Below are 12,521 nucleotides of genomic sequence, written 5' to 3' on the forward strand. Positions count from 1 at the left end.
ATAACTTTCATCCTCTTTCAGAATTTATCAGACAACCACTTAGATATTCAAATAGCAGAAACTTTGGCGAATACTTTAATATTAAATAATACTTTAAAACATGTTAATATGTCAGGTAAGAAAACTTTAAAATAATTGGCAATTGGTAGTTGTAGCAGGTTTAGGATTACTTGGCTGGTTCAGTGCTATTAGTTTTCAGTTGAGAATGAGGGCCTCCCGAATTGATTGTTAATGGTGTGATAGGCTGGAAAGTTCTCCGTATTAGTATTGTTGTTTTATATGCAGATATTAAACAACTATCACAACACACACAAGTGAAATCTTCATTAAAAAGATAAATGTAAAAACATACCAGTGCATTTTAATACACTTACAAGGACTCCATTTTGAATTGCAGGTAACGAGTTCGACGACAGAGCTGCTGTATATTTCGCCAATACGATCATGGTAATACATGTTTTTTTATCAGGGGTCTTTTGTTAAGCGAATCTTGATAAAACTTAGAATCTGATTGGTTAATATCCTGCTGTGATAGGCTCCACCAATCAGAGTTCTTGGTTTCTTTACATTTTTGTACTCATGAATCCGGATCCGAATCGGCGGCACATCCCCCTTGCGAGCATCGCATCTTTAACTCTAGTGGGACGATGTGCAAGCATGGCTTCGATTCAAATTCAACATCATTATTGTTAAAAGAGATTCCATCTTTTCAGACACTTCATTTTATTTTATTAATCACTTTTTTTCTTCATCATTTTTGTTATTTTCATTTGTGTTTTTCCCAGAACACCAAGACACTAGAATCTATCAACATGAGTAAGAATAATTTTGGAGAATCTGCTGGGATTGTTTTTGGGCCAGCTATATCAGAGAACAGTTGTATTAAAGAGTTAGATTTAAGTTGGAATAATATTAGAAGACGAGGAGCTGTTAGTGTGGCCATGGGACTCAAGGTGATTTTGATTTTCTCTCTGTAACCGTTACAATTATTTTCACCATTCCAATTTTTAGTCAGACGTCTGTGGTATTATCGATTCCACCTATTTTATAATATAGCTATTGCAAAGGTCCTTAGGTATCAACTGCAGCTTTTGTGTTATGTACGGCTAAGCATTTCTATAATTACAGCACAGACATTCGACAGAAATTAAGAAGCTTGCAAACTTCTTTACAATCGCCTAAAGTTGAGCATTTACTCTTTTAACAAGGATGTTTCATCATTATTTAGACGAATGTATTTATGAAGAAATTAAACCTATCATGGAATGGTTTTGGTATAGAAGGTGCCTTTGCTATGGGGGATTCTTTAAAGGGTAATTCAGTTTTAGAAGAGTTAGATATATCGTAAGTATACACAGGTTGTCATAACTAAATTTCTCTAACTTATCTATTATAGTTCCTGATAATTTTACCTTTTATTTAACTGTGATAAACATGTTCTGCCATAGCAAGCAAATAACCGTGGAATATTGACTCCGAATGCCACTTTTAATGATAAACATGTCTTGAAATATATCAGTGAGCGCGAATGGGGGCGCTTGGGTATAAATTATGTCTGAATACTGCGACCTTACACAAGATTGGTGTTACACCAGTAACTTACAACCCGAGCACTGGTGGCCCTCTGTCTCTTAAGCTACATACGTTCATGATTAACGAGTATCTCTGGGGGTTTTCAGGAATAATCGTATAAATACAGAAGGAGCTGTAGTTTTAGCTAAAGGAATAGCTGTAAATGAAACGCTCAAAGTTTTAAAGGTAGGTAATCCTGTAATCCTGGTAATGATTTTGTCTTTTCTCACTGTTTTTTATGCCAACCTAGCCTTTCTAACTTATACCTGCTTCAACTGCTTTGAGTAAGGATTAACATAATTAAGACCTCTTCTACAAAGAGTAGTTGACACACACAGTTGCATGTGTTATGGAAAGACTCAATAGAGTACTCTCAATAAAAAGATACTATTCATATGAATAAAGATGAATCATTCTTTTAGATAGGTCAAAATCCAATGCAATCAGCCGGTTGCTGGGGAATTTGTGCCGCCATTTTGAAGAATCCTACTTGTATTTTAGAAGTACTAGATTTTACGGTATGGTAGGCTTTTGTTTTATGTTCTGTTTTCGTTATATGGAGAGGGTATGATGTTCGTGATAATGTTAACTGTAAAGCGACGAAATGGCGTTTTACGTCCTCTATTTTCTGCATAATCCCGTGGGCATCTATCACGTGTAGCTCTGTAACAGTCCAAACAGGAATCGAGAGAGTATCGATCGGAAATGGAGAAAATAACGTACCTAATTTTGTGACGTTTTAATTCTACTTGTTCTACTACTTGTCGGAAACCGTTGGGTTCCAAATACGCACATTGCTGAGCATATCAACAACGAATTTTTACATAATCGAATCAGGTGTGTTACGAATTAGTTAAGGTTTTATAGGTTATCCGATTCTATATTTTAGGATATTCTGGTAAACAATGATTTTAACGAGATTTTCGCAAAAGTACAAGAACAACTGCCTGAACTTAAGATGAGACACGGTGGAATGGAGCCGCCATTGAAACCGAAAGCACGAGTCCATCCCATGGTCAAATTACATAGCTATATCCAAAAGAATAACCTACGACTGGTGGATTTCTTTAATAAGTTCGATAAAGACAAGAGTATGAGCGTGACACATGAAGAATTTCTTACTGGTTTAGTGGTAAGTCGGCCATTTTGAAATTCAATGCAAATTTTACCGTTTAATTTAGATATAGACTCCCTTTTATTTTGGGCAGTTCACTGAAAAATCAAGTCTTTTGCGATACCGTACTTGATAAATTCTAAAAGGATCAAGGTCAAGAATTATTACATTGTATTGTTTATTCATAATTCATCCATGCTTCAAGGGTAAATGAATCGCTGTTATTAAAGAGTTTACATATTATTTCATCATCTTATCAAACATTATCATATTTTATTTTTATCATCAGAAACAAATTCAGAAAGTAAGTGAATGGAGTGCTATTAATCATATATACACACAAAAACAAAAACTAAAAGAAATTTTCATTTGGACTTTTCTTGGTTTATTTGTTAACGTTGTACCAACAATGTCGCTTTGTATTTGAAAAAATCTTAAACCATATATGGTATACACAAGTGTATCTCTGGCCTGACTGACACAATTGAAGAAAAATTAATGTTTTTGGTTGTTTCTGTGTGTATAGCAAGTGTTTGTTCCATGTAATCTATCTCTAAAATACCCTTTAGAAGCCAGAGAACCCCTATCTCTCATAAACAAACTCTCAGACCGTGACTTACAATGTGAAAGATAATAAGGCAGCACTTATTAGTTTTCTTGCAGGAATAAAATACAATTTTGTACCCTATTTTTTTATCCTTGATGATCAAAGGAATACAAGTTTCTTAGAATCTGACATAACCTCGGCAATCATCCATTGATATTCTAGCCATTTGTTAAATAATGTCCAGAAGCTTGGGTTATACTCGTAAATATTCTACTACAGATAAGATATATATACCCATATCATTCTCAAAGACCATGTTAAATCAGAGATCTTAGATTAGGATAGAATTCACATTAGTAAATCCATTATGTGTTGCACATTCCCTTAGAATAAGACGTTATCTCCGGTTTTTTACAAGCTGAGAGTTTATTGAATGAATAATCTTGGATATAGCGAACTGTATAATTAGATATAACTACGACATCAATCCAGTTTTACGTAACGAAATATTCAAATATGAGTGCTTTTCAATGCTTTGCTAAGACAATAATAAAATCCTATGACTAAATATGATATTTGATTATGCTTGGATATAATCGATGGCTGAACGAAACATATAAATGCTTTATTGTATAACGAGTGATTTTCAATGCTTTGCTTATTAAATGTGGAATAAATTAATGGAAAAAAATAATAATTCATTGAAAGCGTTAAAGCATTTAGTGAGTGACTTTTGGATAACTAAATACCAATATATAACGAAATGGTTTGTTAGCTTGTGTGCAATATAACTGCTTATATGTACAATAATATAACAAAAACACAATATGTTAATAACACAACTGGATAGGTTTATGGCGTTTGGTGGTTGAGAAGCAGAAATCAGTATAGCATAAAAAAGGGAATCAGAGCGTCGTGTGAATAGTTGATATTAGTAAGGTTCGATATGGATATACGCGTGTATAATTTTTTACAGGAAGTTATTTTGTAGCAAACTGACACATCAAAGTTCAGATAGGATCGTTCTCGAGCCGGGTACTATATATTTAGTCTTCATAGAAGAAAGATCCTATCAGCCATACGCGCGTAATGATTTGCAGACCTTGACAAATACACGTTTAATATTTTTGCAGGAAACTGGTATCAATCTAACAGAAGAAGAAACTCAACAATTATTAGAAGAGTTAGATATGGATGGTGATGGTGAAATTAATTATAGGTGAGTGATTTAGTTAATTAAGTGATTGGCGAATAAAAGTCAATGTCGGTTAACGAAAGACCGGGTAACGGTATCACAAATTGACTCCATATGACCCTGAAGAAATTGCATTTTGTGGTTTAGTACATTAGTTAGGGTTGGTTGATGAGGAGTAATGCATATAGATTGATAGCTACATACATGTATAGTTAAAATTCTACTCAATATGTCACAAAATTCAAGCTTTTGGCATTTTTTCAACCTCGAGGACTGAGGTTAAGATTATGAAGATTCTGTAGGTTTTCTTCTTGAGTTTAAGTTAATTTCCGCTTTCAATGAACCAATGTTTTCTGCTTTCAGTGAGTTGGTGATAGGTCATACAGATTTCCAAGAGAAAGAAAGAATGATGAGTACTGTCATTACTAATATGAGACCAGTGACGTCATAACAGCATCAACGAATTACCGCCCTTGTTTTCGTTATATCAGCAACACCTGTGACGTGTCTCTTCTAAAAAAAAACGATATAAATATTTCCGTCCATATATTTTAAGAATTTGCTCAGAAAAGAGAGAACTACAGCAATTGTTTTTTGTTATTTTTATTCCATTATTTATGAAGGCCTACTATTCAATTTAAGAAACTTGTGTTAGGTAACGTGTATATCCGTCCATTTTTTATCATATTTGGTCTATATTGTTTTTATGCATAAATATTTTTGTGAATGCGGAGATTCGCGCTTCGAATTCTTAGTATACGTTGTTTTATGTCTTATTTTTCTATATTATAGTGCTAACCACTGTAAACTAAGTGATATTTTATTTTACTATGTATGTATTGACGTTTTGATAAGCACTTTTTAAGAGTACATGTTAGCTTTAAGCTTCATTGTTTGTATCGTTATTGATGGTTAATCAGCTCCTTTATAATTGTGCTATTATGATAGTAGCTAAAGAAATAGAGCAAAGATTGAAGTTTACTTGTATAGATTTCAATTCAGCATTAATTTCAGCATTGTACTTGAATATAACTTTAAACCGATTCAACATTAAAAAGCTCAATTAAAACATCCTTCCATCGAGGTTGCTAATTCTGTTGACGGTTTCACAAAGCTTACAATTATCGTACGTTTAAGACCAACTAAGACCAATGCAGAGATGATTGAAGTTGGTTTTGAAATCAGAGCCATTTGCTCGATCCTTTCATACAACGATTTGGTTAAAGACAGATTCCTCAGATTGTGTTCGTGGTTTTGAGAAAGAAAATAACACATCAAGTTTAAAGACATGGTCCCAATTTTCACTCCATCAGTGTGAAAAGAGCCCAATTAGCAATTATCTATAGATTCTGTGATATTTTTATCTGTTTGATTGAATTTATCTGGATATCAAAACGTTCTCAAACTATTTTATGTTATAGAGTTATCGCCCATTTCATACGGACGAATTAATTACGGCATAAATAAAAGGTTTACTTCCTTATATTATTCTATGCCACTTGTATAGTCTTAACCAGCACCGTGAACTCTGTATTTTAAAGTCAAATTTGAAAATAGCATCGCGATAATCCTCCTTGAAAGTACAGAGACACCAAAGAACATAATTTAGTACCCAGTTTATAGTCCCTATACCATCAGGGTACCATTTACTGGACCGATTACTTAACCAGGTTCTACCATTGTAATGGAACCAAACCAATATGTACATATCTTAACATATCTAAGTGGTATTGTAATGGCAAATGAATCTGATGTTGATTTCTTATTCTGAAAAGTGATACGGATAACTGAAAACTGGCATGTATGTATTGTCTTGGAAAGCTTAGACTATCGTCAGACGGCTCAATGTATTTGAAAACGTACCAGGCCTCCTGTGAAGTGATACACATGACTGAAATATAGTTCAATCGACCAGTAAAGTAAATATTTACATGTCTATGTTCCTTTAAGCACCCCACCCTAAATCTAACTATTCTATCAGTTCAAAGTGATTACCATCTGAATATAAAAATAAAGTTTCAACATGATAAACAGGTAGTATGCTGTAACAAGTGCCAAATACAGAAATGATGTTGAGTGCAAGTTGTTCAACCAGAAATCACAGCTAACTGAGTTAATTCCTTTACCATATCTTTAATCAAGGTTTTATTCTGGATTTTTAACTTCATGTAGAGTTAGAGAGCTTCAAATGGAATGAGTTGCTGGTTTAAAAATATTAAAGCGGTGGAAAAAGAGTTTTTCAAAGAAGGTAGTAACGACATAAAACTCGTGTTTTTAATGGAATTGAAAGCATAGCAGTATTGACTTTCTTGGTGAAAATCGAAATTGTGCACATCGAAGCCACCAGTGTCCCCAATACGCATGACAAATCTTTTAAGTATGTCCTTGTTTTACTGGTTTATGAAAATTGTTTAAACAATATTTAACATTTAATGATTTTATGACGTAAACTACATTTCAGGAAAGGGAAGATTTGCCGGTTGATTTTGTCGGTATGACTGTGACGCCGACACCCAGACATCGTAACAAAGTATATGAAAATATTCTAGAGTGGGCTTGATGTGTTTTACAGACTGTGACGCCAGGTTGGTGTATATGACTGTGTCTTACAAACCGTTATTGTTGATATTTTATGGTCTATTTGTACAGTAAGAATATTTTAAAACAATAGGTGATTAAAAGCTTGACATCGTAACAAGGTATATGAATATATTTGAATATAATGTATTTAACAGACTGTGACGTTATGTTATGGTGTAATTTTCAAACTTCATGTTTTTCCATTCTCTGATGTAGTAATCTTAGTGATGCAAAACAAAACAACTCATCCATCATACTGCAAACAGCTTCACTGTTTTTGCTTCAAGATCTATGCTTGAAATTTGTTGGTGGTTTTTCAAGCTGATATTTCAATTCACTCATTACAATCGGTAAAATACTATTCACAGCGAGCGTAATGGACAGTATATGAACATTAATTTCGTTATTTTTCTGTGGGTAACTGGATAATCGCATCCATGATCTGTAGAATTCTACTTTAAATCGTGTGCAAATGAGATTTATACCCGATACGGCTAACATCATTGTTTATGTTTCAAAGAAAACTACACATTAAGTTGATGGTAAAAAGAATTGTTTTTATCGGTTGTTCCATTTAAAGTAAAAAAATGCAGCATTATTTACAACGATTTGAATAATTAATCTTACTAAAAATAGATTTTGCTAATCTCGCCCAAGGTTTTTGCCGAAAACAAAAGTAGTATTCGAATGAAAGAAGTGAATGAAACTGGAGCCAAAATAAAGTCAATCTATTTCAAGATTCCAACAGACTTAAAACTAAGGTTAGGAAAATACTGAATTTCGTGTAATTAGCTTAAAACGGTAAGTGTTGCGTAAATCACATTAAGATAACGAGCGGTAACAGACGTTGGGGAGGAAAAAAATAAAATGGCGGACCACCTGTTTGTTTGTAACTTAAAGGGCGATAGTCCAGAAATTTTAGTATAAAATAATAGTTGAACTCGTATAAATTTAAAAAAGAAAGATTTATTCCACTGGTTTGTCAACTCGGCATCTTCATTGAGAGTCCACAAATCTAATATTATTTATTTGGTATTTATTGTTATATCAAAAAATAAAGAAGATACTTAAAGTCTTAAACTTGTATGTATTCATTCATAAATATCTTTAGGATTTTTTTTTAAGGCTAGTGAAAATCGACATATGCCTATACGGTGTCCCCGACTTGCTAAGTTGTCGTTCAGATATCCTTCATGAACACAGGAAAGATCTTTCATATCAGTTCCTTCAACCGGAAGTAACGGGGTAATCAGATTGAAAATTCGGGGGAAATATTTAAGGTCCCTTCTAAAAAACGAAAAACACCAACAATGATATAAATATATTGCAAATGTGAACAACGTAGTGCACAATTTATGATAAGTATATACATATTCAGGATATGCAAAAATTCTGGAATTTCAACATCACAATAGGTAACAAAACAAAACGAAACTACAATTTCAATTTGAGTAATGGTTTAACCGATAATGTGCAAGTGCGTTATATTATTTCTTCTAAATTTATGTTACGTCACGTTGTGTCACACTCCTGTCACACAGTGTCACAATTCGTCACACTCAGTCACGCTGTTGCACATTGCGTCACGCAATAATTGTGACATTTTTACTATCAAACCACATTGTATTGTAAATACGAGTATATTGGAGTAAAATGTTACATAAAATATCTATAAACCTGCAGCATATTTATAACATTTATTTTTTTCTGTTTTTATAGAATTTCTTGGCATAAAATGCACTTTTCGTGTTTGGTTGTTTGAGTGGGCGTGTTGTGACATGAATAAGGTGGAAATAGTTTACAAATTTCGCATAAAAACTCATAAGAAACGAAAGTGAAAAATAATAAAGTATGCACACGTGCCAATGAAATCAAAATTTTAAATGTAAGGCACATTGTTAAGAAAATGAAGTGCAACGTCAACATTCCACACTCTGACGAAATATCACCAAATTCAAACAGTGTTTTATTCTAAGAAATATATATTTTCCATTTTAGTCCTTGTTTTGCTTTCATAGATCTACTTCTGAAAAAAGTAATTTCGCCAGCATTTTTAACGTCCCTAACTTGTATTAGTCACACATCATGTGACCCATGACGTTTTTGTCACGCTATCGTGTTCCAGGAAATTTTGAATAGTTTGACCAATCAGATTACTATATTTTGCAACGTGTGAAATATAGCTTCAGTCAAGTATAAATTGGTTACTATTTGTGACTCGTGCTTCAAGTCATAAGCTTGAAGAATGAAATATTATACACGAAGCCGAAGCCAATTTTTGAATATTGAATATTACACACTTCAAAATATTCCATTTGAACAAAACACAAAATCAGCTTTTTATTGTGGATATGTGGATAATTTGGGCTGTACAAAGATATAATTTAGAGTTCCCGATTATGTTATCCATTCATCCTTTAATTAGTTACAACCACTATTGCCGAATATTGTCCGCTAGACACCAGTTTTCGGTTTATCAATGATACCCATTTTCATTCCGAGCCATCGACACTTGGCTTTAACATCTTCTTGAACGAGATTAAAACACATAGCTATCAACGATAGTCCAAATACTAGATATAGCGCACATAGTACTAGCTTTTCTTCACCAGCCCATGCTTGTAGGTCCGTCCCCGGCACAATATCTCCGAATCCAATAGTACTCAATGTAATAAAACAGAAATAGGATCCGGTTAAGTAATCCCAGTTTTCCCACAGTGAAAATAGTAAAGCACCGGAGAAGATGTAACCAGCTATCAATAATATACACAATGATGTCGGCACGTGAATTACTTCTTTCGGTTTATCACTCTCTTGGTCATCAGCGTCAATCACGCGACTTATTCCCTTCTCCGGATCCGGAATTTTTATTCTCCGTCTTCGTGGACGGAACAGTTTACAACACACTCCACAACAGATTTTACCGTACAACAGTCTAAATCCAGTGGCCATGACGTCACCTATGTTTGTTAGACACAACAAAGTTAAAGGAATTCCCAATACAGCATAACCAATGGTAACGATTCGACCTAATGTTGTTTTTGGTGCCACATGGCCATAACCTGAAAAGATATAAGAAGAATGTTAATTGCACATTTTCAAATTTCAAGATGGCTGACATCCGGTTATCTTAATTGCATAACATTCTCCCTAACAACCAATGTCTGTGGTTAGATTGTGGTTAACAAAGAGAGAAAGATTTTGATAATTTCTTTTTCCAAAATCCTAGACTTTATGACCTTGCAAAAAGCTTTATGTCGTCGTGACCTCGCAGTAAGCTTCGTGTCACGGTGACCTCGCAGTAATTACTACCTTGAATGAAAGGTAACGTCATATTGAGAATTTTTTCCAAAATTTTATCATTAGTAACTTAATTTAATTCCGAAATCAAACAGAAGGCGGAGGATGTTATTAATGTTCCAAATTGATTAGGGTATGATTAACTGGTAAAAGATTAGTTGTGCATTTAATTACTTGTTGTATATCATCCAATTTAGAATTGTATTTAAAGAAGCATCTGACATAGACAACCATATCCGAAAAACGTAACTTCTCAAACGTGGCTAAAAAATAATTAATAAAGTAACAATTGTTCAGCTGGTTAAAATTGAAATGCTTCTTTCTGGACCAGTCCCCTAACTTTGTGACTTTCATTAAGACTTCTGATCAATTAATTTACAATAAAAATCAACCTACTGCGCGTTTACAGGCACCTTATGTTTACGATATTTTTGTAAAAACATCGGATCTATAAAGGTATCTGTAGTCTGTTAAATCCAAACTCAAGATGGCTACCATCTGACTGCAGTATGAAAAGTTTGTCTTTACCAGGTTTCTAAAACAGTCTAATTATTTGTATCAAATATAATATAAATATGGTTTTATATGTCCAACATCTGAATCTCTCATACATCTAATTGTAGAAGATCTGTACTCACAGCTGTCAAAATGAACCATGATATTCACTTATTCATGCTTGTGTTTTTAGCAACTCCTTATTTTGATGGTCAAAGCAATTTAAACACATTATACAGGGATTTTTAAAAAAGAAATAAAAGGGTAATCACTGTGGTAGGACAAATTCAAAAATCCGACGTCAAATTCGCTTAAAGGATGTAAATTGTGACTATTCCTGCGTAGTCTCAAAAAATCTTGCTCGCAGTTGCCTACTTCCGGTAGGACTGGTTTGACCGATGGTGCAACTGAGTGTTTGGCTTTTGATACTATCCTGAAGTAAAAATGTGTCATTATCAAACAGTATTCGGAGAGCTGGTGTAACGTTATCTTGATCGTAATCTAAGAGCTATGCAACATCATTCTGGTGATAGAGTGTTGCAGGACATCTGTATTCTTAGAGCTATGTAACGTTATGGTATCTGAGAGCTTTGTAACGTCATCGTATCTTAGAGCTTTGTAACGTTATTGTACCTGAGAGCTTTTTGTGACCATTTTTCATTTGTTAATTACCTACTTGGTCTTGGTCAATTTGTCCTTTTATTTCATTTTTTTGTTATATTTTAATGTTTAATTCAGCTAGGTTCCCTTATACTCAGTTTTACTGTATTTTTCACTAAAGGGAGATAATCATGTTGAAATTCACCTTTAGATAAGTGGGCCAAGCATGGGTCGTATTTATTTCCATTTTATTATATGTTCACAATATGCTACAAGTCATTAGCTTTCATGTGATATGCATTTTAATAGGGTAGGGCTTGGGTTCGTATTTTTAATGTATTATTTTAACTCATAAGAGTACCAGGCAAGTCGGTTTATGGGGCACTCAAAATGTATAAATAGAGTTTAATTTCTTTCATTCGAGGAACTCTGTCATTTGAATTCACAGAAACACTGAGACTCTAGAACACAGAAGTCTGAAGGAACAGGTTCCCTATGTAAGTAGTGAGGCTTACATAGTAAGAGGAGATTAGGGAGATTTTGAATGAAAGATACTAGGTGTTAGTATCCTTATCTACTGTACCGATACCTGTTTCCGCTCGGCGGGTACTCAATTTTGTTGAATAAAGTATATTTTGTTGTCAAGTGTGAATTATATATGTCTCTTTGTCCTATATCTTGGTGTCTGCGGGTAACATTTTAACGTATCTGTGAGCTTGGTAACGTTATCGTAACTGAGAGCTATGTAACGTTATCCTAACTGAGAGCTATGTGACGTTATTGTATCGTAACTGAGAGCTGTGTAACGTTATCGTATCTGAGAGCTGTAAAGTTAACGTTGTGATCTGTATTCTGAGAAGTGTATTTACATTATTGTATTTAGGAGCTATGTAACGTTATCGTATCCGAGAGCTATGTAACTTGTTATTTTGGTTGCAGACTGTTCTGGAACATCTGTATTCAATGTTTCTATATTTGGGTCTACGACAAGGTAATGTGGTACAGTATAATTACTCTATCAATGTATGATAATATTTATAATTGATATCTCAAACATTTTCAGTTATTACAGCTGAGATCTTATCAATTTATATATTTTTATATCATAGTTACATAGT

At 33.7% G+C, this 12,521-nt stretch overlaps 2 protein-coding genes across 2 annotated transcripts; one reads left to right on the forward strand and one right to left on the reverse strand.

The window, feature by feature from the left end:
• Positions 1–390: 390 nt before the first annotated feature.
• Positions 391–2,722, forward strand: LOTGIDRAFT_114931 (hypothetical protein; the record flags this gene model as incomplete). Its single annotated transcript, XM_009053610.1, has 6 exons — positions 391–447; positions 786–953; positions 1,229–1,344; positions 1,680–1,762; positions 1,999–2,090; positions 2,462–2,722. Coding segments are annotated over 6 exons (777 nt in total), but the record flags the coding sequence as incomplete, so codon positions are not given.
• A 6,785-nt stretch (positions 2,723–9,507) lies between these two features.
• LOTGIDRAFT_98539 (hypothetical protein) lies at positions 9,508–9,849 on the reverse strand (the record flags this gene model as incomplete). Its single annotated transcript, XM_009053611.1, has 1 exon — positions 9,508–9,849. A coding segment is annotated over one exon (342 nt), but the record flags the coding sequence as incomplete, so codon positions are not given.
• Positions 9,850–12,521: the final 2,672 nt, after the last annotated feature.

Source organism: Lottia gigantea (genome assembly GCF_000327385.1).
Source record: "Lottia gigantea unplaced genomic scaffold LOTGIsca_20, whole genome shotgun sequence".
In the NCBI taxonomy this organism is placed as follows: Eukaryota; Metazoa; Mollusca; class Gastropoda; family Lottiidae; genus Lottia; species Lottia gigantea.